At 37.1% G+C, this 24,223-nt stretch overlaps 1 protein-coding gene across 10 annotated transcripts in view; it reads right to left on the bottom strand.

Annotated features, from left to right (window-relative positions):
• The window catches only part of LOC111024873 (Small GTP-binding protein), an 83,102-nt gene that overhangs the window by 11,155 nt on the left and 47,724 nt on the right, over positions 1-24,223 (bottom strand). For 5 of the 10 annotated variants that reach the window (XM_088118601.1, XM_088118603.1, XM_088118593.1 and 2 more), the window contains 6 exons: positions 24,032-24,118; positions 13,740-13,811; positions 13,522-13,656; positions 4,268-4,341; positions 2,708-2,795; positions 1,130-1,207 (listed from right to left, as the gene is read on the bottom strand). In XM_088118601.1, the coding sequence (XP_087974727.1) occupies positions 1,130-1,207; positions 2,708-2,795; positions 4,268-4,341; positions 13,522-13,656; positions 13,740-13,811; positions 24,032-24,118 (534 nt within the window). Of the gene's footprint in view, positions 1-1,129; positions 1,208-1,696; positions 1,867-2,707; positions 2,796-4,182; positions 4,342-4,734; positions 8,588-13,521; positions 13,657-13,739; positions 13,812-24,031; positions 24,119-24,223 lie in introns of those variants that run through there. The other 5 variants (XR_015788201.1, XR_015788202.1, XM_088118608.1 and 2 more) reach the window with 5 other exon arrangements.

Raw genomic sequence — 24,223 nt, 5'->3', positions numbered from 1 at the left:
ATAGTGCCTTCTTCTACAAGTTTCTTGGTTTCAAGGTGAGAAAAGGGAACCGAATTAAGTTCTGGTCGAACTGGTGGATTGGGGAGAAACCCCTTCAATTCCTTTTCCCTGTTTTGTATAGCATCTCCATGAAGAAAGATGTCACGGTTGCAGCCTGTTGGAACGGTACTGAAAATGACTGGGACTTAGGCTTTCGTAGAGGTCTCCTTGATTGGAAAATGGATAGCTGGTTGGATCTTTTCCAGATTATTGATGCTGTGCAGATTGGAGAATGGGAAGATAGAGTGGGGTGATCACTCGACAAAGGAGGGCAGTTCACTACCCGTTCGACGCGCCTGAAAATGGTGGAGTGCACTCCTTCCCTTGAACTCCCCCCTCATCACGTCGATATGGAAGTTTAAAGTACCTAAGAAGGTTAAAGTATTTTTATGGTCTTTAGCTCATAGAAGATTAAACACGCATGACTTGCCTCAAAAGAAGTGCAGAAATGGTTTGTTTTCCCAATTCCCCCTGCCTTTGTTTGAACAGCGGTGAGGATATAGACCATCTTTTTATCCACTGCCCTTTCGCGTCAAGGAACTAGCATGCCATTTTCAACCTTTTCGGCATCTCCATTTGTCTTCCAAATCAGATTGACGAATGGCTTTCAGAAGTCCTACAAGGCTGGTGGCTCCCTAAAAAGATTAAAGTGGTGTGGAGGTGTACCTCTAGAGCTCTCCTATGGCAGTTATGGCTAGAAAGGAACGCACGGGTCTTCGAGGATAGATCTTTTCCTTTTGACTTTTTTTTGTAGCAATGTACAGTGTCCTACTTCTTGGTGGTGTATTAATCACACGAAATTCTTTTGTAACATAAAAAGATTATTATCTTCCAAAAATAAATAAAAGCCGAAGACAATATGCCTCTATTCTGCTGCATTTGAAATGAGTTTTTTTTTAAATAATGCTAGTTTGTTTTTCTTTTTCTTTTTTTTCCTCTCTCTCTCTCTCTCTCTAAAAGTTTCTATTGGTACTTACAAGTGGCAGAGATTCAAAACAATTGCATCAGAAGAAATGAAGAAAAAATATTAAAGTTGTCTAACTGTTCATGTCAATTATAAATGTTATTTTGTCGTTGAGCGAGTTTTTACCTGAATAGGTACTTTAAACATTTGTCGTGGTATCAGCTCCTTCAGCTTCTGCGTCAAAGCTCTTCCGACAGCATATGCCTGAAAATGGTATTTCTTGTTAATTTCGAAGCAAGTTTGTCTAAGCCAAAATCAACATTGAAGCATGTAGGTCTAATCAGCTGTTAGACAAAAGAAACTCGCATAACATACGGTGTCAAAACCATATAATACAAAATTTGGTCTCTTGAACCATTGCTTTCAAATTTTATTGTCTTTGGACCAGAAAACGCAGAAAGGCTAAATACAAACCAGTAAGAAAAGTTCAGAAACTAACTGACGCAAAAGTTAAAGCCCAAATTATTGAGCTGCTCACCAACTGTTGAATCATATACAAATGAGAGAGAGAGAGAGATCTCTTTAATTAGATGCGCTGATAAGTGATAAGAATTACTTTTGGGCATTTGTTTGGAAAAAGGAGAATTTTTAGAAGGGAAAATGAACGAGGGTATTCCACATTCATTATGGACATCATGGAAATGTTTAGAACTCAAGTTCTAACAAGCGTTTCAACCTTCTATGTGTTGGTACCTGATCAGTAGGGCATTTCTTGGTCATACATTAGAGCTGAAATTCTTTTTCACATGGATGGGGACAGTATAGCAACTCTCATGAAAATACCCCTTTGATCTTGCAGAAAAATATGCATCTTCCCTGCTTCCCTCCTGTCAACTTAGTCATGACCAACATGGGGAAACCACCTAAAACGAACAAACTTGACCCTTACTATATAATGTTTTTAGCATCTAGTAAATTCAAATTAATTCTCACCAAATCACTTAATGGTGTAGAACAAAACGAAGAAAAGAGTGAAGTACGGAAGAGAAAGAGGGAACAGAAGGACAAAATCGGGGATAATGAAAAAAAGGAAAAATGATATTAAGGGGAGTTCTCAATATCTCAAAATTTAATATTCCATTGAGCTATCTAGTACTCCAAGACTTTGGTAAGTGTCCAACAAACTCTTATTTGAGTCTTAATCCGCTTCTCAATTAAATTTGAGATTAAGGTCATAATCAATATGTGTTAAATTATATTTTAAAAATTTCCTATTGTATTTAGGTTAGGATTTTCTTGTTCTAATAGGTAAGTATTTTCCTTATCCTAATAGGCAAGAATTTCGTTTTAATTTCTTCTTTGTGACTGCCATTTATAGCCTTGTATCAATTCTTTGAAAGTAATAAAAGAGAATCATTTTTTCTTATCAATTAACAATATGTTCCGTCATTAAAAAGTTTTTAAATGCAAGAAGGGACTTTTATCCACCAACTAATAGTCAGCAGAAAAATAAACAACTAATTATGCATCACGTTTAACTTTACACAAGTTCCCATCCTCCAAAGAAAAACACTAAGAGAGAAACAAGGTAAAAGGTACTCCTATCCTGGGCAATAACCTAACCAATACAAATGGTTGAATTGACACCAGATTATATGGTTTAATTTTGGTTCTTTGTTGAGTAATAGAAATTCTCAAATGATAGCATAGAAGAATGTAAAACAAAAAATTACGATAGCATATATTTGTGATATAAAATGTTACCTTATTGCTGTGCACTATTGTTGCCAATGGTTCCACTCGATCACCATTTATCTGAATGTCAAGTTTTATCAAATCACTTTCTCTGTACCTGAAAGTCATTCCCCCCAAGAGAGGGAAAAGAAAAAAGAAAAAAAAAAGAAGTTAGCTATGCATTTTTTGATAGAAGAAGTTAGATGCATATCTTAATAACCTCCAAGAACCTACTCATAACTTGACACATTTTCTTTATGCAACATTATATGTATCCTATTTATGGTTAGAAGTTCATATTTTTTTGCCTAGAAGTAGCTAGCATGATTTCTTCAGGACATATTTCTCATAGACAATCATGACCCCAGTTGCGGTGGTTAGTCATTATGGGTTATGTTATATCAGTTAAATAGCTGAAGGTCGTTAGTCATTATGGATTATGTTATATTTAATCTTTTATGTATATTATTAACATTTCCCCACTTGCGAGCTTATAAATTAGCATAAGGCTCAACAAAGACTATAATGTTAATTGAGAGGAAATGACATTACAAGATTTCAAACACACAAACTCCTGCTGTGATACAATGTTAAACTACCATTAAACCCAAAAGTTTAAGTTTATAGATTATGGTATATTAAAACTTCATTGATTTATTTGCTTGTCCATTCCTATTTTTCATCTTTTTCTCCAAGTGATGGGATTTTTCTTTCTGTACACTCTCCTTCTGTATTTATCATTAGGGATGTGTGCAACTCTAAATATATGAAAACGATAAAATTTTCCCTTTTCACATTGTACGACCATGGGTACTTGTGTGGGATGGTGCAGATTGTATTGCACAGAAACATAAAGCTTTCGTTTGTATGCAATAGCTGTGAAGTTACAGGACCTCACTTTAAAGAACATGACTGGCTAATAGGTGCAAATCTAGATGAAACACTGAGGGTGACGAACTCCCCTTTTCATAGTATCATGTCTTCTAGAAGTAAAAATTATATTCAGACCTGGACCCTTCTTGTGTGGAATGAATGCCGGAATTTATACTCAAAACACTGCTTTTAAAGTAGTTCCTTTCAAACTTATTTCAAAGTCCTATCCTCTTCGTCTTTCTTTTTTTTTTAATATCTACGAGTGTTTGAGCTCGCTTCCATGCATCTTAATTATGGGTAATTCCTTTACATCAATCTCTAGCCCATTTGAGTTTTTAATTTTTATTTCTTACAACAGATGGAAGCCTTGCTGTTGCTGTAAAGTGGCCCTCTTTTATTATTTCCCATCAATCTCTCTGTTACAATTATTTCATTCCTTGTTCATATATCTTTTACCATTTTCAATAAGTATGAATTTTTATATTATTAACAAATGTACAAAATAATAAGAACAAGATTTCTTCCTCATAACTGACAATGCTGATATATCTACCGAGGAAGCTTGTATGTGAAACAAATAATTAGTCTTATTTTGTAATAGAAAATCTCCTCTCCAAAAAGCATAAACGCACCGTGGGTGATACTGATTGCATCATTCTCCAGAAACAAATCCACTCAGTTTTAGAAATATGTACATGAAACATTTAATGCTTTTACCCAATCAAAGAGTATTCCATGCTTGCATAACCTTTGCTTCGGGATTTCAGTTGGTCAAAGAAATCACCTACCATCTGAGAAGAGAGGGGAGTAAATATATATCAATAGCAACCATAAAAATAAAACAAAGAATCGAAAGTCAATATATGTTAAGATTTGAGAATAGGAAGTTTATAAATGTCAACATTTTGAGTTTTTTCTTCGAATTAAAGTTGGAATTAATTTTCTTTTTTCTTTTTTTGCCTTTTCAGTTTCTTTGTAACTTTTTTTTGAACAGGAAACGAACTTTTCATTGATAAATGAAAAGGAACATAAAATGTTCAAGGATACAAACTCCAAAGGAGTGAGAAAGATAAAACATAAAGTTGAAAGAAAATAAATAAAATTACAAAGGAGAGCTAAAAGCATCCCAATTAGAATCAATCATGCTAGGTGAGTAATTGACAAAAAGATTGTAAAGAGCACACCATTGAGAAGCTTTGAATTTGGCAATGTGAAAACATTCCAACGGATGCCTTTTTAACCCTTCGAAGGTCCTTTGATTGCTCTCGAACCCTAATTCATAAATAAGGGCTTTAAGACCGTTGACCCAAAGTAATGTAGCTTTAGGATTCATGTGTAGACCAAACAGCAACTGAAAAACCAAGTTCGAGACTGACTTGTCCATAACCCAAGGTAGATTGAAGATACCAAAAAAGGCAGACCAACAGGTTGCTGCAAATGGGCAGAAAAAGAAAGTGTGCAGCTGATTTTCGCTTGAGTTTACACAAAAAACACAAGCAGATGGCTGGAGAAACATATATGGTATCTTTTTCTGCATAATTTCAGCTGTATTGACCTTGCCAAACATAAGAATCCATGTAAGGACATTAACCTTCTTGGGGCTACCAGAATTCCAAAGCTTTGAGCAAAAATCTCGTGGTAATGCAGCAAAGGGAGCCTTAGAGTTACATAAGGAGCTGACAGAAAAAGTCCCATTTTTATTCAGATTCCAAGAGAGTTTGTCTTCATCATCATTTAACAAAACCAAATTCAGATTGTCCAATAATTCAATATATTCAGCAAATTCTCCATCTTTTAGCGACCTTCTAACTTCAATCCTCCAAGAGGAGGTGGTTGAATCCCAAGCTTCATGAACCGAAAGGTAGGGGTTCGAGGAAACCCGAAACATAAGTGGAAACTTGTCCTTTAAAAAAGACTCGCCCAACCACAAGTGATGCCAAAACAAAGTACGCTTGCCATTTTTTACTAATAATGAAGAGAATTTCTGTACCTTTTTCCACTGTTTTTGAATGTTGTTCCAAGGGCTACGACACCCCAAATTCTTCTTTTCCAGAGTGTTCCAATCAAAACAATCTGTTTCATAAATGCTGGCCACAACCCGGCGCCATAGCGCAGAAGTTTCCAAACTAAACCTCCAACCCCATTTCGCAAGAAGAGCATGGTTCTTATTCAATAACATACCAATGCCCAAGCCACCATTTGCACTAGGGCGAGAAGCTAAATCCCATCGAGCCAAATGCTTTAAAGACCCATTTGAACCATCTCCCCAAAAAAATTTTCTGATATACTTTTCAAATTGCTTGCTGATATGTCCAGGCATTTGAAAAAGCGATAAGTAATACAAAGGAATGCTACCCAACACCGCTTGGCACAAAGTCAGTCTACCTCCTCTAGATAATTGATATCGCTTCCATCTATCGAGTTTCTTTAGGATCTTGTCCTTAATAGGGAACCAAAAGGCTTCAAGCTTTGGATTTCCACCTAAAGGAAGCCCCAAGTACATAATGGGCAGATGTTCAATTTTACAATTCCACTTTGCAGCAAACAACGCTACTTTTTGGGTATCAATATTAATTCCACATAATGATGATTTATCCCAATTTATTTTTAGGCCAGACAACCATTCAAATGCCTTAATAGTATCGAAAAGAATCTCCAACATATCATCATCATCCTTACAAAACAACAAAGTATCATCTGCAAACTGTAGATGAGAAACATGAACATGATTTCTGCCGACAATAAAACCTTCAAAAATACCCTTTTCATGTAGGCGATCCAACAAACTACTAAACACATCACTGATTAAGAGAAAAAGGAAAGGAGAGAGAGGGTCTCCTTGCCTTAAACCTCTAGAAGCTGAGATTCTTCCTCTCGGTCGGCCACTGATGAATACTGAAAATTTTGTCCCCCCGATGCAACCATTAATCCAGCTAATCCATTTCTCTCCAAACCCTTTCTTTTGCAGGACAACACCAAGAAAATCCCAATCCACTCTATCAAAGGCTTTTTCTAAGTCAAGTTTTAACATCCAACCACTCTTCTTCTTGACTTTATAGAAATTTACAAGTTCATTTGCAATTAACACCGGATCAAGGATCTGTCTTCCTTCAATAAAAGCACTCTGGTTCATAGAAATTGTGCTAGGCATCACCTTCTTGAGGCGCTCGGTGAGAACTTTGGCTATAATTTTATAAGTGGAGGTTGAAAGACTTATTGGTCTAAAGTCCTTTACCTTTTCCACTGAATCTTTCTTAGGAATAAGGCAAATGAAATTATCTTTAACACAAGCATTCAATTGGCCATTTCGAAAGAACTCAGCAAAAAGTCCCATAAAATCTCCTTTCCAATGCTGCCAAAATTTGATGAAGAATTCAATGGTAAATCTGTCTGGCCCTGGCACCTTATTTCTTCCCAAATTTTTTAGAGCAGACCAAACCTCAGCTTCCTCAAAATTCCTTTGTAACCAGCTACTGTCTTGACAAGAGATAGGCCTCCAAGAGATGTCTCTTGGAGTAAAACGTGAAATTCCTTTACTACAGTACAAGGCGTCGAAAAAGCTGGAGATTTCCTTCTCAATTTCTCTTTGGTTAACAAGAGATACGCCATTTCCATCCTTAATCTCAGAAATCCGGGCCTTCCTTTTGCGGGCAGCTAAGAATCTATGAAAAAAATTACTATTTTCATCCCCTGCCTTCAGCCAATGTACCTTACTTTTTTGTATCAAGTTTTGCTCCTCCCTTACATACAAATTAAGTAAGTCTGTCTTCAAAGAACCTCTTCGTTCGATTTCATCCAAGGAGAGACCAAAATTCTCATCCTTAATATCCAATAAGGATATTTCAGCTACTATTTTATCCTCCGCTTCCCTTCGCTGCTTTTCATTCTGAGCATGCCAAATTTTAAGTGAAGATTTTACGTTACGAAGCTTTGAAGATATTACAAACCCTGCCCAGCCGTAAGATACATCTTCTGAGAGCTTGGATTCAATTATTCGAACACAATTCTTATCTTCTAGCCAGGAATTAAAGAACCTGAAGGGAGAGGGGCCCCAATGAAAATCCCCAGCATCAAGAACAATAGGAAAATGGTCAGACGTTATTCGTTCCACTCTATTTACACTAGAGTTGCTGAAGAGAGTGTCCCAATCTTGCGAAACAAAGAACCTGTCCAGTAATGAATGAGTACTATTGTTGCCCATTTTCGACCAAGTGTACTTGCCATTAGAAAGTGGAATTTCCATCAATTCTAATCTTCAATTATACTATTAAATCTCTTCATTCCTTTTGTTATTCTACCTCCTGAAGACCTGTCTGATACCCACCTTGTGATGTTAAAATCTCCCCCCATACACCAGTATTTGTCTCTAAAGCCGGATATATTTCGTAATTCTGACCACATATGCTTCCGACTTTTGTAATCAGTTGGACCATAGATGTTAGTTATAACAATTTCCTTTAAATTAAAGAATGAGATGGAGATTGACACTGAATGGCTGCCCTCTAATACTTCCCGAATCTGAATTTTAGTCTCATCCCAGAGGGTAAGAATCCCCCCCGATCGACCTTCTGAACCTTCTGCTTCAATGCTGGCCCACGCTACATCTTTAGAGCTCCATAACGATTTAATTGTCTCTTTGTCAATCTGCTGTAACTTTGTCTCCTGAAGCATTACAACATCTGGATTGAGTTTCAATATCATCTTCTTAACTTTCAGCCTTTTTTTATAATCACGAAGGCCTCGGACAAAGTATCTTCATCAATCTTTCCTAACAGGTGAGAGAGCAATTCCAACCGAGTCAAAGAAGGAAGGAATCTGAATTTCACCCTCAATATTCGGAGGGTCCCCACAAAAAACTGACTTGTCTTGTGTAGCTGGAGAAAATAGGGGAGGGTCGAAAAGATTAGTCAACTCACCATTCAAGGAAAATTCAGTAAGATCCGTTGCACATTCTGCGTGAATATCCAAAAAAGGTGGAGAATCCTGACTACTGATGCTAATGTTTAGACCTTCCTCATCATCCGAGAATAAAGATTCAGTCATATTTAATTCAGATGGCTACTTTTTGGTTGAATAAATGCAGCCGAATTTTAGGTATGGAAAATTACTAATTTTCTCTTTCTTGTCCAGATCCTGCTCACTTCCCATATTAAAAGAATTCCGCAAACTCCGTTGTATAATACAAGGGTTTGGATCATCTTTAGGGTTTGAATTAGTTGGCGGTAGTTCAGAAAGTTCCACTTCTTCATTGGTCCCCTTATTTAACATCGAGATAGTCTCCTGATTTGAATAAATAAGACCGAGATCCTTGGTCAATCTAGATTTTGATTTTTTCCTTGAATAGGAAAAGGGCAATGGTGGGATACGATTATGTGATGATTTGTCACAGAGCGCTATCGGCGGGATTACTGAATTTAAAATAAGAGTTTCCTTGGCTCTTTTCTCTAAATCTCCATCTGTTTTGTTTTTAAAAGAGGAATTCAGATCTGCCGAAATCGTAATTTCATTGGCCAACATATCAGTCTTTTCTCTTTCACTAAAGTTCATTACTCTCTCTTCAATAAAGGCTGCATCCTCGAGGATATCATTCGTCGTAATTGAAGGTCTTTCCAAATTCTCAATATTTTCCAACTGACTGTCAGGATTCTCTATAGGCTGTTTCGAATTCTCTACCTCCTGATTTGGAAAATCCAGCACTGCATCCATAATAATATTATCAATCTCCATAAATATGGCCGAATTTTCGTCTGCACAAATCAAATCCCTTACCTCGGAATTCCAAATATTCGCCGTCAATCCAACTTCTGTTTCCATAATTGGGTTTGCTTCTACCTCTTGAGACCCTTCATCTCCCACTTCAAAACTTGGAGAATTTGTCTGTTCATCTTCCAAAATTCTTCGAAATCGTTCAACGTCCAAAGGGTTTGTTAATGATTCATAATCTAGGCTTGCATCAGCCGAAGGCATTGGTGTTGGAAGGCGACTACCGAAAATCCTAATATCAAAGGATCCATATTTCTCATCAGCAATAGTCACGGTGGCCGAGATAAAACCACAAGAATTAGGTTTAACTTTGATAAAAGCATCTAAGGCGTTCAACATATTAAGAGTCTTTGAAGAAATTTCCAACAACCCACCACATTTTCTTCCAATGGCTTCAAAGGTTGAACTGGTCCAGTAGTACAAAGGTAGGTCCTTAATGGTTAACCAGCCCCCGTAACCTTGAGTGTAATCGCTTCTGTTATGCAAATAAGGGCTCCACTTTTTTAATTTTAAATGAAAATTCCCTATCCTCCTCCATTTTCCGGAAAGCTCACAAGGCTTGAGAAATCTATCACCTGTGAACTTCAAAAGACCCTTATCAACCATGATGGGATTTATCACACAGTCAAGTGTGTATTTCTCTTTTAAAGCTCTGGTGATCGCCTTCCAGTCATCATGTGAACAGGCCTTAGAGACAACCATTAGGCGATTCCAATCCAATTCTAATACCTCAGCTTCTTTTTGAACCCAATAGCCTTGGGTATGGACTGTCTTAAGCTTCCTAGGTTCTACTGCAATGCTTCGAAAGCTGTCAAGGGACTTGTCAGATGCAAATTCTCCTCTTCCGGCTACCACCTCGGCATAGGACCTTTCGGTTATTGAATGCTTCTTCTGTACTACCAAGTCCTTTTCAATAGTATTCGTTGGAACTATCGTATTCCCATCTAAAACAGCGTTCTTGTCAAGGATAGAGCAACCGGCCTTCACTAACGTTTGAGCTTCTGTTATTCTGACCGAGAAAGTCTTCAACATCTTCCAAAAAACTTTCCAGCCATCCTTCTTCGAACCAGCAGGGACGATAAGATTCTTTCGACCACTTGTGGAGGGCCATAACACCCACTCCAAGAACCAATTCCCATTAGTTCTAAACTTCTGAATACGACATTTTCCATAATCATCACGAAGCTGGAAAAATAACGAATCAAAGATCGGTTGCTGAGTAACTTCCTTCATATGCTTTTCGAACCATAAGAATTGCGTCGAATGCAATGTCATCAAGGCATTTCTTTTCACATCTTCTATTATAAAAATATCATTTTCAATCCAAATGCAAAAAAATGAATCATCAATACGACAACTGCTAATTTCCATTCTGAATAAACTGTGTGAATCTCAGAACCACTTGCTGTTGACTACTTAAGGGGGAAAACAAGGAAAGCAGAAGGCTATGGCCTGAAAAACTCACCGGAAAGGGGCACCAGAGAGGGGGAAGCTAGGTAGTGGATCAGGCGCAGAGGGAGATGTATTGCTAGGAAGTTCTTCAGTAGAAGTAGAGACAATAGAATAGACAAGAAAGGTATCATCTTCCTATGACTACTCCCCCTGACTGGTACTCAAGGACGATGAAAAGAAAGTATTTTCAAAAAACTTAACGTCAGGAGAGACAAGATATCTATTGAGATCAGGACAATAACATCGATACCCTTTTTGAACACGAGAATAACCAAGGAAAATGCATTTCAATGACTTAAGGTCTAATTTGGTGAGCTGGAGGCGAACATCCCGAACGAAACAAGTGCAACCAAATATTTTAAGTTTAATAGGAAATAAATGTTACGTAGGACACAGAGTACGATAAGGTATTTCACCCTTAAGAACTGACGAAGGCATGCGATTAATCAAGAAGCAATCCGTCGAAATAGCATCAACCCAAAAGTATTTTGGAACATGCATTGGAAACATTAAGGCCTTTGCTGTTTCGAAAAGATGTCTATTTTTCCTTTCTGCAACTCCATTTTGAGACGGAGTATCAACACACGAGGATTGATGAATAATACCATGTTCACTTAAATAGGAGCCAAGAGCACGAGAAAAATATTCCTTAGCATTATCACTCTGTAGAACTTTAAGAGAGCCACCAAATTGAGTTTGAATTTCAGCATGAAAGTTACGAAAATGAGAAAGTAACTCAGAACGATGTTTCATCAAATATAACCAAGTTACACGAGAGAAATCATCGACAAAAGTAACAAAATACCGAAATCCATTTTTGGAATCAATAGGACAAGGACCCTAAACATAAAAAATGGACTAATTTAAAAAGAGCATTAGCTCGTGTATGTTAGGATAGGAACTGAAACGATGAAACTTAGCAAATTGACATGACTCACAATCTAAAGAATGCAAACTATGAAATTGAGGACGGAGACTCTTTAACACGGAGAGAGATAGATGACCCAAACGACAATGTTCTTCGAAGGGAGTTGGCACTCGAGTGCAAACGGTGGCTGTAGGTATTTTTGTATCAAGCGTGTAGAGGTCATTAGATTCACGCCCTTTACCAATAGTCTTCTTCATTGTAAGATCCTGAAATAAGCAATAATCAGGAAAGAATAAGACAGAACAATTGAGATCACAAGTAAGTTAACTGACAGAGATCAAATTAAAAGAAAATTGTGGCAAATTTAAAACAGAGGTCAATCAAAGAGTTTTGGAGAGATGAACTGTGTCAGACCCAATAACAGGAGAAGTTGTGTCATCCACTATTGCAACATCAGTTAAAGATGCAGATGGTGAAAAGGTAGCAAATAAATTGGGGTTACCTGACATATGATTCGTAGCACCGGAGTCAATGACCCATTTTGACGCGGAGGAAATAAGACATTTATTGGTATTACCTGAATCAGCAATGACAGTAATTGGATTAGAGGATGATGCCATCAATGACTCTTTCTACTGTTGGAATTTAGCAAACTCTTCCGCGGAAATCGTTACCATTAATTTCTTTTTGATCATAACTTCAACAATATGGACACAAACAAAAACTTCACTGAAAAAGGCCAAACCAAATCTGAAGGAGGAAAGGGAATCGAACCAATCCAATTGAACAGAGCCAAGTGAACCAAACCAATTTAACTGAAAGAAACGAACCGGACCAGAACCGGTATAAATCAACCAAACAGGAATATGACGAACCAGACCGAACCGAATCGGATGAACCAAACCACTTGAAACCAAACCGATTGAACTGGACCGCTTGAACCGGATCAGGTGTTTTCTGAAACCAGAAACCCTAAGTGCTACCCCACGACAACCAGAGGGGCGAAGGTGATTGGCGGTGACGGAAGCGCACGGTCACTGGCGGCGACGAAGGTGCGAAGGATGGCGAGACGAAACCCACGAATAGCAATTGGAAAAACAGCAGCGTTGGCGAATTGGCAAATGGCGGCGGTGGAGGTCGGCGGCGGTGGTGGTCAGCGGCGGTGGTGGTGGTCGGCGGCGGCGGCGGTCGACGGCAGTGGTGGTCGACGGCGGCGGTCGGCGGTGGTGGTCGACGGCAGCGGCGGTGGTAGTAGTGAGTTGTGTTGGATAGCAATGAACAAAACCCTAATGGGCATAAAACCCTAATGGACACAAACCCTAATGGGCATCAAAACCCTAATGGGCACAAAAATTTTAGAAGAAACCTAGAACTCTTATACCATGTAGAGACTAAGGTTGGAGAGAATCCAATGTTATATATTCTCATTATTAAAGTCTATATATATAGACAAATATACAAGGTTGACCTAATCCTATAAGGAGAAGGTAAATGACAAATTAATATTAATACAAGAATATAAAATATACTAATATCTATACTCTAACATTTACTATTGCTTCCCCATTATCTCTTTCTTCATCTTCTCAACAATAGACGAATAATGAAGCACGCGATAAGTTTTCCTTCAATCAATGTGATTCAATTATCCAAATATACCACAGATTTGAGTAACAGCAGATTAAGTACGCTACTAACAAGCAGTTACAAGCCGAACAGCATAACCAACTCAACTGAATAAATAACAACTAACTTCTATAAGCTAACAAGCTCATAATAAAAGGTAAGCAAATGGAAATAACTGCTGACCAACATTACATCAATTCAACAACTGCTAAAATTATACCATATAGCACTGGCATTAAACATTGAAGAGGTACAAACTTACTTCTGCTAGTGGTAGTGCATATGTGATTGACGCTCTAACTTCTGTAATAAATTTCATTTCTTGAAACTCTCCTCTTCTTTCTTGGGCTAACTCCATTAGGGGTCCAATATACTCTTTTGGTGTAAGCATCTCAATCTATGAGTAGGATCGAAATAACAAATTATATTACTTGATAAAATAGATAGATATTCCAATTGCTTCCAAGCACAAAATATGACCTTGACAAACGGTTCCTCAATTGACCTCCTTTTTCCAGGTTCAGGAAGTAAAGATGGATTTGAGCATTCAACCTTCATAAGTTATAAGTTTATGAAATGTCACACGAGATACACAAAGTTCAACTTACAAAGAAGGCAATATAATCATTTATCTCATCATAACACATACCAACATCTGGCATTCAATGAACTAAAAGATTGAAGGAGGCAGTAGCATCATTTTTTTTTTTTTTTTTTGACAGAGCAGTAGCATCATTAGTTTATAGCATATGTTATCGGAGAGACAACTAAGTTTAATCTTCATTTCTAATTTCATAATATATTCAAGTGTTTGATGAATTAAAAGGTTGAGAAGAGATCACCGGTCAAAACACACCACTAAAATATCACTGTACAGTGTAAGCACAAAAATTAGTAAACAATAAAATTTTAATTTAACTCTTTAACTGAAACTCACTTCTCTTCATATTATTTATATAAAATGTACCATTTCTCAGATTAATTAGGTACTTAATTTTCATTATCTTTGTCATGTTCTCTCCCCACCCTTTTTTCCGACATTTCTTTCTTTTCATCTCTATGATGCCAGTGATTCTCGTTGGTGGTCTCATCCTTGGTCATGGATATGTTACTACTCCTCTTGTTGACGTAGTTGTTAAGGACAATGATACCCCCAAGTATCTCCACAACGGTATGATATTGTCTGCTATGAGCATAACCCTCATGGCTTTGCTTTTGGTTTCATCCAAAACGCCTCATACCAATGGAGATAATTGTCCTTGTTGATATACCATTAATCACCTCCGTCCCTAGCTAATGTAAGACTTTGTTTGTACTCCTTGCAATCCTAACAATCCTCTCCTCGAACAAAGTGCCACTTGTATATTGTCTCAAATCGTCATTCATCCATCACTCCCCAACTAAGAAGCACGGACATGGATACGGGACACGGACACGGACACGATAGGACACGGCGATACGTCAAGTCCTAAAAAATTAGGACACGGACACGTTGGGGATACGTTTATTTTTTTAATATTTTTTAGGATATATGTAAATTTAACACAAAAAATGCTAAATACAATGAAATGCATAAATATGAAGTCAATTACATCCTTCAACAAAAGTTAAAAAACAAAGTTCCAAAAGACCAATATAGTGACAAAACAAAGAAGGGATGTAAAAGAGGATTGTTTTTATTAGAGTTTACCTAAGAAAAATGAAAAACAGAGGCAGGAAACAGAGACGGAGGAGTTTACCTAAGGAAAAAAAAAAAGAAAAACAGAGGCAGGGGCGTCGATGGCGGCAATAAGGGCGGGCGGCGGCGGTGTCGGCATCGGCGGCAAAGAACGCGTGCAGCGGCGTCGGCTTCGTGGGGGAGGGGTGGTGGTGGGTTGGTATTAGGTTTTTATCATTTATTTGTTTTTTTTTCAAAATTACTCAGGGGCATTGGGCCTTTTTATTTGGGCCCAGAAAACCTCCAAGGCCGTGTCCAGGCCGTGTCCCAGGCGTGTCTGATTTAAAAAAAAAAAAAAAATCAGACACGTGTTTTGGCGTGTCTGACACGTGTCCGACGCGTGTCCGGGCGTATCCGTGTCGGACACGTGTCCGACACAGATACTTCGCCCAAAAATAAGTGTCCGTGTTTCCTTGCTCCCCAACACCATAGCTAGATCAGTCCACTCTTAATCGACAACAAGAGTCTGCTCGTATCCAGCACATCCAGATAGGGCACTGGTAAACGGATCACATAGTGGGAACCATGTGTCAACCACAAGCCACACCCTTGAGATCTCTTTTCCTTGAACAAAGATACCTTTTCCTATCAGGCAGAGCCGAGCTGATAGGTCTACTTTCTATCAATCTCCATGATATATCATCTTGCTCGCTTTCGAGTACTTCTTGTTGGATTTGGGGTTCATCCACAAATCCACGACTATAAGGCTCACCAATTACTCATTCTATTCTCCTCTGATACAAGTTATGAACAATGGTACCTCCAAGTATCTCCATAGTGGTATGATATTATCTGCTTTAGGTATAACTCTCACAACTTTACTTTTGGTTTAACCCAAAAGACCTCATAGCAATGGAGATTATTGTCATCACCTATATACCATGGATCACCTCCTTCCCTAATTAATGTAGGACATTGTTTGCACTCACATACCTAACAGTAGCATAAATCAAAAGATGGGTTCATTGTCCTTTATGCGAAGTCAAAAAAGCTTTCCTTCAACTGAGGGTTCATCACCATCTATTCACCGCTTGTTCTCCGCCAAGGGTTTATCACCGTCTGTTTGCAGTGGGTCGTCTTCACCGTCTAACCCCATCGGTGTTTGTGTGGTTCATCTCTGCTGCTCAAAAATTTCAAACATTCGTAACCCTATGTTTTATCTAGTTGGTTCATATTTGGTTCGGCTCAAAATTCTGGTCAACGTACGGTTCGGGTGGTTTAAGGTCTGGTCGGTCTAGACAAAATCTGGTTCGGTTCGATTCAATCTGGTTCAACTCGGTTCAGATTTTGGTTCGATTCAGATTTATTCATGTTTTCCATATTCGGTTCAAGGTACGATCCGGTCGAATTTAAGGCTCAGATTGGTCGGTTAGAAAAAGGCTCAAATGAGAAGGCTCATTTTGGTTCAATAAGTTCTTGTCATCTCCAATTAGGTTCAATTCAATACTACTTGACTCAATAGGTTTGTTTCTTGAAATGGTATGAATTTCACCAAATAATAATAAAGGAATTGAAGTAATCCACTTGGCTTTTCTTTGGAATGTCATTGGTTGAGTTAATAATTCCAGAAAAGAGGGGCAGTTGCATTTGAAGGGGCGCCTTTTCAAAATTCGAAGCATCCGAAGAAAGCACCTTTTGAGAGACTTTTGCCATTGAGACGTCTTTCTCTTTCTTCATTAAAAGCACTTTCCAAATTTGTTTGAATTAATCCAGCCATATCATTTAGAGATCTCGAAGATTGCTTCCTTCTCAAATAAGAAAAGGGTAGGGGAGGAATGAAACTTCTACATGACAATTTATCAGGATAAAAAATAGGGCTACATTCAGCCGTCGCAATAACTTCTGGGGCTGCTGTTTGGTCTTTCAAGATCTTACCCAATGAATGAGATTCCTTCTCCAAAATAATTACTTCTTCTACCCTACCCTCTTTCTCCATAATATTTATTTAGTATTTATGTTGATGTACTAATGTTGATGTTTAAAGGTAAAAGTTATACTTTAAAAATATGAAATATTGCTAATATGTAAGAATATACACATAAAATATATTTTTTTATTAAAAAAAATTAATCTATCTGTAACGTGTGGTGTCCTACTTTTTTGAAAATTGACGTGTCGCTATGTCTGTGTCGTGTCGTATTTGTGTTGCGTGCCCATGGCTTCTTAGCTTCCTCTCAACCTCTTCCTAACAAATCACCTAATCCTTTTCCCCAACCCTTCATTTGAACCAATCTTCAATTGACGAGTTAAATTAATGTGGTTCAAAGTCTTCAATAATAAAATAGAAGAATATTTTATACAACCAGACAAAATTTCTGACTTTCATTAACCAGTACATGATACATATAGTCAGTTTGGTACAAGATAATAAAAGGAGAGAAACTTCAAAGTACTGAAAACTAATACGAATGGGCCTAACGACAGAGCCTTCGCTTAAAATAGATCTCTACCCTCTTGACGAGTTGCTATATGTCAAACAATCCCAACTACGAGTTACGATCTTCAAACTTAGTTCTTAGAAGATCTTTGTTCAGGATGTTAGCAACTTGGAGATTGGTTGAAGTTGAAGTGTAAACTAGACATATGTAGTACTAGTACATCTTCAACCTCCTTTTGAATGAAAGGTATACCAATTTACAAGTGTTTAGTATCAAGTATGATGCTCATTGACAGGAATTTTTTGCAATATTTATCATAGCTTGATTGTCACAAAAGAATTTATAGGATGCTCTATCATGAATTTAATTTCGTTAAAAATCTTTTTAGCCAAATTCCATGTGTCATTGCTCAAAATTAAATTTTTCCATTGCTTCTCGAGACAACAATTTATTTCTTATTGCAATAGGTGACAAGTTTCCCCAAAAAATAGGTGCAATACTTGGAGGTGGATATTCTACCAATAATTATTTGGAGGAGCAAAATGCAGTGACAAACACAACCCCTGCACACACCCAGGAGCACCCCTGAAGAACTAGTGCTGACGAAGGATTTAGAGGCACAGATCATGGATTATAGAAAGAAATTTGGATTAAAAGAATTCTCACGGGCTTAAATCCCTTTTGAAGCCTAGATAAAGATTTTTGGTGATAATAAAGCAGATAAGTATAGTCAAGTTAGTTTGTCATTGTCATACTAAACATGTGGAGATAGACGGACACTGTAGAAGAAAAAAGTATAAGGGAAAATAATCTCTCCAATCCCTACACCGGAGTAATAGATGGTGTCAGATTTATCAGTATTTGTGTAAATATTAGTTGTCAATATTAGTTGTTAATATTTAGTCTTTATTGTTAATATTTAGCCTTTATGGTATTTATTGCTTTCCTTGTTTGTAGTAGGTCATTCTCCTATATAAGAAGACCTAAGTTACACGTTTGAATATAGAAGAATATTTTTATTCTCTCAAATTAACATGGTATCAGAGCTTAGGAAGTAAAACCCTAATTCTAAAAAAAACCCTAGCTTTCATCCAAAACCCTAGCCGTCACCTGAAACCCTAGCCGTCAACTCTCCGGCGATATTTTTCGGCGATCCCTTCACAGCGACCCAGCTATCGCCGTCACCTCTTCGCCGTCTATCATCACAGATCTGCCATCCTTCGCAGATCCGTAGTCCGTCGTGGTAGATCCGTACCGTCGTGCCGACCGAATTTGTTCGTCCGACCTGTTCGTCCGCCGACCTCTTCTCAGATCGGTTCGTCTAGCCCGATCTTCGCAGATTTGTTGTCTGCACATCTTCGTCGCCCTGGTCTGTTCGTCCGGCGCCCGTCTCTTCGCGAACCCAATCTCCAATCTGTTCCCGAACCCAATCACGCGCCGTACATCTAAGCTCGCAGCCTAGTCGCCGCCGATCTCACCATTGCCTCTGCAGTCGTCGTCGAACCCACCGTCGCCGCCGCCGCGTCATTATCGATCAGTTCACTGATTTCGCAAATCTCCCTTAGTTCTCCATTGCCACCGAAGATTCTCTAAGTATTGCTGCCGTTCAGATTCAAGTTTTTTGGGCGTATAGTCCGGTTCACGAGTTGGTCCAGTTCAGTGCTTTGGTTCAAACCGGTTCGGGTTGGTTCATTATTATCCTGCTTAACTTATTCTGCCTTGGTTTAACTGTCTTGGTTATGGTTATCTCCTTTCTAATATCAATTGGTGGTCTGATTTGATTTGGTTAATTATTATCTGGTTCGGTTCTGCTGTCAGCTTTTATTCAGGACAAGTTGTTTATTTAAAATGGTCCAAATCTCAACGGACAATGGTAGAGAAATGTTTGGTGATAGTCGTGGTGACTCAAGTATAGAGCAAATTCATCAAATCCTAAAATTGCTATCCTCCAATTTACCTTCTAATAACTCATGTGTATCCTTGACACAAATAGGTATTTATTCTAATGTTTTCTCATGTAGTAACTCATCTCCATGGATTATAGATTCTGGAGCTTCTGATCATATGACAAGTTATTCTAATCTCTTTGAATCATACTTGAAAAAGTTAGAATTGCAGATGGTAGTTTTTCTTCTATTGTAGGAAAAGGAACCATTAAATTGACTGAGACCCTTTCGTTAAAGTCTGTCCTCCATGTTCCACAATTAGCCTGTAATCTTTTATCTGTCAACCAACTTTCTAAAGATTCTAACTGTCGTGTTACTTTCTTTGAATCCCATTGTATTTTTCAGAATCAGAACTCGGAGAGGATAATTGGCCGCGGTAAGATGATTGATGGTCTCTACTACTTTGATGAAGGTACCTTTAGTAATAAAATAACTCAGGGTCTTAGTAGTATTAGTTCTCTTTCTGTTAGGGACAATGTTTTAAAAGGCTAAAGGCGGCCTCGAGGCTTTTTCTCTTGAAAAGGCGAGGCGTAAGCCTCAAGGCTGTATGAGGCGTAAGCCTCAATTTTAATTAAAAGAATTAAACAAATCCTAAATTTGTGTGGTCAAGTATTACCAAACATAATAGTTCTATAAAATTATCAAAATATCCACCTGTTACTTGTCACTCAAAAAAAATTCTAAAAAAACATCATAACATCACTACTATTATATCACCAATAGAACTTACTTATTCTATAAATTGTTGTCTTCAATACTTTTAAAGTCTAGGTAGTAAAAGTAGTAATAGATTGAATTGTTACAACTCCTGCTTAGGATTCCATACAAAAAAAACCTTGATATTTTTTAAGGATTGGAAAAATTAATAGTATTCTTGTAATCATTACACGAGGCGTATACTTTAAGCCTCAGTGCGTTTTCAAAGAGGCGTAAGACTTGAGGCTAAAAGTTAGAGCCTTGCCTCGAGGCGGGCCTCAAGGCATAAACCTCAAAAGCCTTTTAAAACATTGGTTAGGGAACAAATTATGCTTTGGCATTGTAGACTAGGACATCCCAGTTTTTTCTATTTAACATATCTGTTTCCAAAGTTATTCAAGGGAATTGATTGTTCATCTTTTAATTGTGAAAGTTGTATTTTAGCAAAAAATCATGGCTCCACATATTTTCCAAAACCTTATAAAGCTTCCAAACCATTTTACTTAATTCACAGCGATGTTTGGGGTCCTTCTAAAATTGGTACTCATAGTGGAAGAAGATAGTTTATTACTTTCATTGGTTTCATGGTTAGGGTTCCAATCGCCTTTGCCCCTCTGGTTGTCGTGGGGTAGCACTTAGGGTTTCTGGTTCTAGAAAATACCTGATCCGGTTCAACTGGTCCAGTTCAACCGGTTTGGTTTCAAGTGGTTTGGTTCATCAGGTTCAAGTTCGGTTCGATCTGATTTGGTTTGGTCTGGTTCTGTCGTTTTATTCAAATAAGTTCGTTTGTTTGTTATGGCTGAGAAGAAATCAATCGTGACTTCTGAGGTGATCCCAATAATATCAAAAATCACAGAACACAAGTTGAATGGAGCACGAATAGATTATTTGTCTAACAAATTGGGCATGATTAACATATATGCATCAACTTGAGGGGGAGTGTTAGAGTATAGATATTAGTATATTTTATATTCTTATATTAATATTAATTTGTCATTTACCTTCTTCTTATAGGATTAGGTCAACCTTGTATATTTGTCTATATATATAGACTTTAATAATGAGAATAGAACATTGGATTCTCTCCAACCTTAGTCTCTACATGGTATCAGAGCCCACAAGCTCAAACGAGCATTCGGTCCAAAATGGGATCCGATCCAAGATTGGTGAACCCAAAAGAGGCACCATCTTGAGGGAGCATGTTAAGGATCCCACATTGATAAAAGAAGGGACTTAACAATGGTTTATAATAGACATGGCCTACTCCTCTCATTGCCAATTGGTTTTGAAATGGAACCCCATGAATATTAATAATTACTTTCATTGACGATCATACTCGTCTGTCTTGAGTTTATTTAATGTCAAAAAAATCTGAGGTGAAAGACATTTTCGAAAACTTTTATGAGATGATTGAAACTCAATTTCAATCAAAAATTTGTATTTTACATTCTGATAATGGAACTGAGTATTTTAATGAGTTTTTGGGAAATTTTTTGAAAGAAAAAGGTATGGTTCATCAGTCTACTTGTCGGGATACTCCTCGACAAAATGGGATTGCTGAAAGAAAAAATAGGCATTTACTTGAAGTAGCACGTGCTGTAATGTTTTCCATGCATGTTCCAAAATATTTATGGGGGGAAGCGGTTCTCACAGCGACCTAGCTAATAAATAGAATGCCTACTAAAGTTTTAAATTTCAAAACTCCCATTGAGTCCTTTAAAAATGTTTTTCCAACATCCCGCATATATTCTGATCTACCTCTCAAGGTTTTTGGGTGTACTACTTACGTTCACACACCTAGTCATTTTAAGTCGAAACTTGACCCTTGCGCTATTAAATGTATTTTCTTAGGCTATGCTTCAGGTCAAAAAGGTTATAAATGTTTTGATCCTCAGACAAAAAAACTTTTTGTGAGTATGAATGTGTCCTTTTAGAAAAGCAACCATATTTTATCCAAAATTCTCTTCGGGGGGAGAAAATGAATTTGGAAGATAATTTTTGGGATATCCTAATGTTAATCAATATATGGAACACAACTTGAAGGGGAGTGTTAGAAGGTATTGAGATTTTGTACATTTAACTTTTATAACCCTTCCTTTTACTTTTGAGCACTTATGTTGTATACCATAGTATAACTGTACAGTTATTCTTGTTCTAGGAACTCAGCAACCTTCCACAATTCTCATTGTTTTTTTTTCTTGTAAAAGAAACAATTTCATTGACCTATGAAATTACAAAGTAGCCCATAGGAGGGATTACAAAAGAGGCCCAAGAGAGGGGCTACAGAAAGCTGTTCCAGATGTATAGTAGAGTTGTAAAGCTATAGTTGTGAAAGAGAGGAGAGCATTTACACCATGATATAACCAAAAAAAACTATAGCATCAAAAAACCGTTTAAAAGATTGTTCTTTTCCGTTGAAGATGCACTGATTCCTTTTCCTCCAAGTTTGCCAGAGAAGGGCCCTAATAAAATGCTTCCAGAGAAGTTTTTCTCGTTTGAAGGGGAAGCTCATTGTTTACATTTGGAGAAGCTCCAAAAGAGTTCTTCTGAGGGTGTTTAAGACCAAGTATGCGTGCTCTATGCTTGAAAGAGGATAAAGATATAAATCATCCATTTTCGCATCCTCCTTATAGTTGAAAAATCTGGTATGCCTTGTCGTCGGATTTTGGGTTGTGCTAGCTTTCCAATTCTAAAGCAGATCATAATTTGCTCTCTTTGCTGAAAGAGAGAAGCTCTACAGATCAAACTTTGATTTTGTGGATTTAACTCAGTTAAATAATTAATTTGGAGCATTCAGATTTCTCTTTCCAAGACATTTGTTTGAATTGGGATTTCTTCATTTCACCCATCCTTTGATAAGTTTCTCGCTTTCTAGTATATTTTTTCTTTTTGCTTTATTCATTCTTGTGGTTTGATTCTTATGTTCTCTTATTATTTTTTCTTTCACTCTTTAGGGACTTTGTATCTTTGAACATTTTATCGTTTCTTTTCATTAATGAATGAAAAGTTTGTTTCTTGTTCAAAAAAATAATTAATTTGGAGCATTTGGTTTGAAAGGAACTTGATGATCTTCGAAGGAAAGATCATAACATGGGAAGAAAGGCTTGATTTAATTAAAATAGAAGTAGCTTCATGTTGTGTTTTTTCCAACTGTTTTTGTTATCATTCTCCTGGTGATGTATGTGCTTGCTGGAGTTCTTTTATTAGATTTCCAGATCGAGTTGGTAGGGTGGGTTTTAGGGTGTTGGTTTTGAGATGGTTTGATTATGTCTGGTCTTGATTTTCTTTAGTATTCTAGGTCCAGATGGGTTGTTTCTTCTTATAAGTGGAAACTATTGTATTTTCCATTTAATCAATGAAAAATTTTCTTTCTTTGTCAGAAAAAAAGGGTGTAAATTTAGGACTATTATAACACATATACGTAAATAAATCTTTGTATAAGTAATTAGATCATAAGCAAAAAATTTATCTTTTTTAATTAATGGATTTGGGTTGATTCAATTTAAACCGTACTGATTTTATAATTCATGAACTAACCCAACCAATTGCGTTGCAACTTATTTAAACCAAATCCAATTCAAACAAGCTCATAAGTTAGAACTTAACTCAACCAAAATTTTTTGGTAGTTAATTGAACTTTTTGGGTCATCAAGATCTTTTTTTTTTTTATAAGAAAACAATATTTCGTTGATGGTATGAAATATACAAAAGATATCCTATGAGCTGGATTAAAAAAAAAAAAAAGTTTAGCCCTTTCAGTTTGTAACGATAATTTGTAAAGGGGGGATAAAAATATTTACCACCAAAAAGCTATGACCAAAATATTTTCAAAGAAACTATTGAAGGAGAGAGAGGTGTTGTTGAATATCCTAATGTTTCTTTGCAGCCAAATTTTCCAAACGAAAGCTCCATAGAGAACTATCTAAATCACATATTACTCTAGACTCACAGCAGCAAGTAGTAAGTACAAACTATTTTCATTCTTCCAACTACCATAAGATAATAAAGCAAGTCAAAGGATAGATGAGAAATTACAGTATCACCGGTTATACAGTTAACTCTATATACAACACTTGGAGCTGTAGTAATCAGGCTCAGGTTGTATTCCCTTTCAAGTCTTTCCTGTATAACAAAGGAATTCGTAAGACAACTTAGCTTTGGACGTTTATTTTCAGTGCTGGTAATACATAGTAACGACAAAGAATTAGACACGTTTCTTCATGAAAA

Source organism: Momordica charantia, assembly GCF_013281855.1.
Source record: "Momordica charantia cultivar OHB3-1 chromosome 1 unlocalized genomic scaffold, Mcharantia_2.0 BLBB01000001.1, whole genome shotgun sequence".
Lineage (NCBI taxonomy): Eukaryota > Viridiplantae > Streptophyta > Magnoliopsida > Cucurbitales > Cucurbitaceae > Momordica > Momordica charantia.
This window is presented reverse-complemented; position numbering and strand designations above follow the sequence as displayed.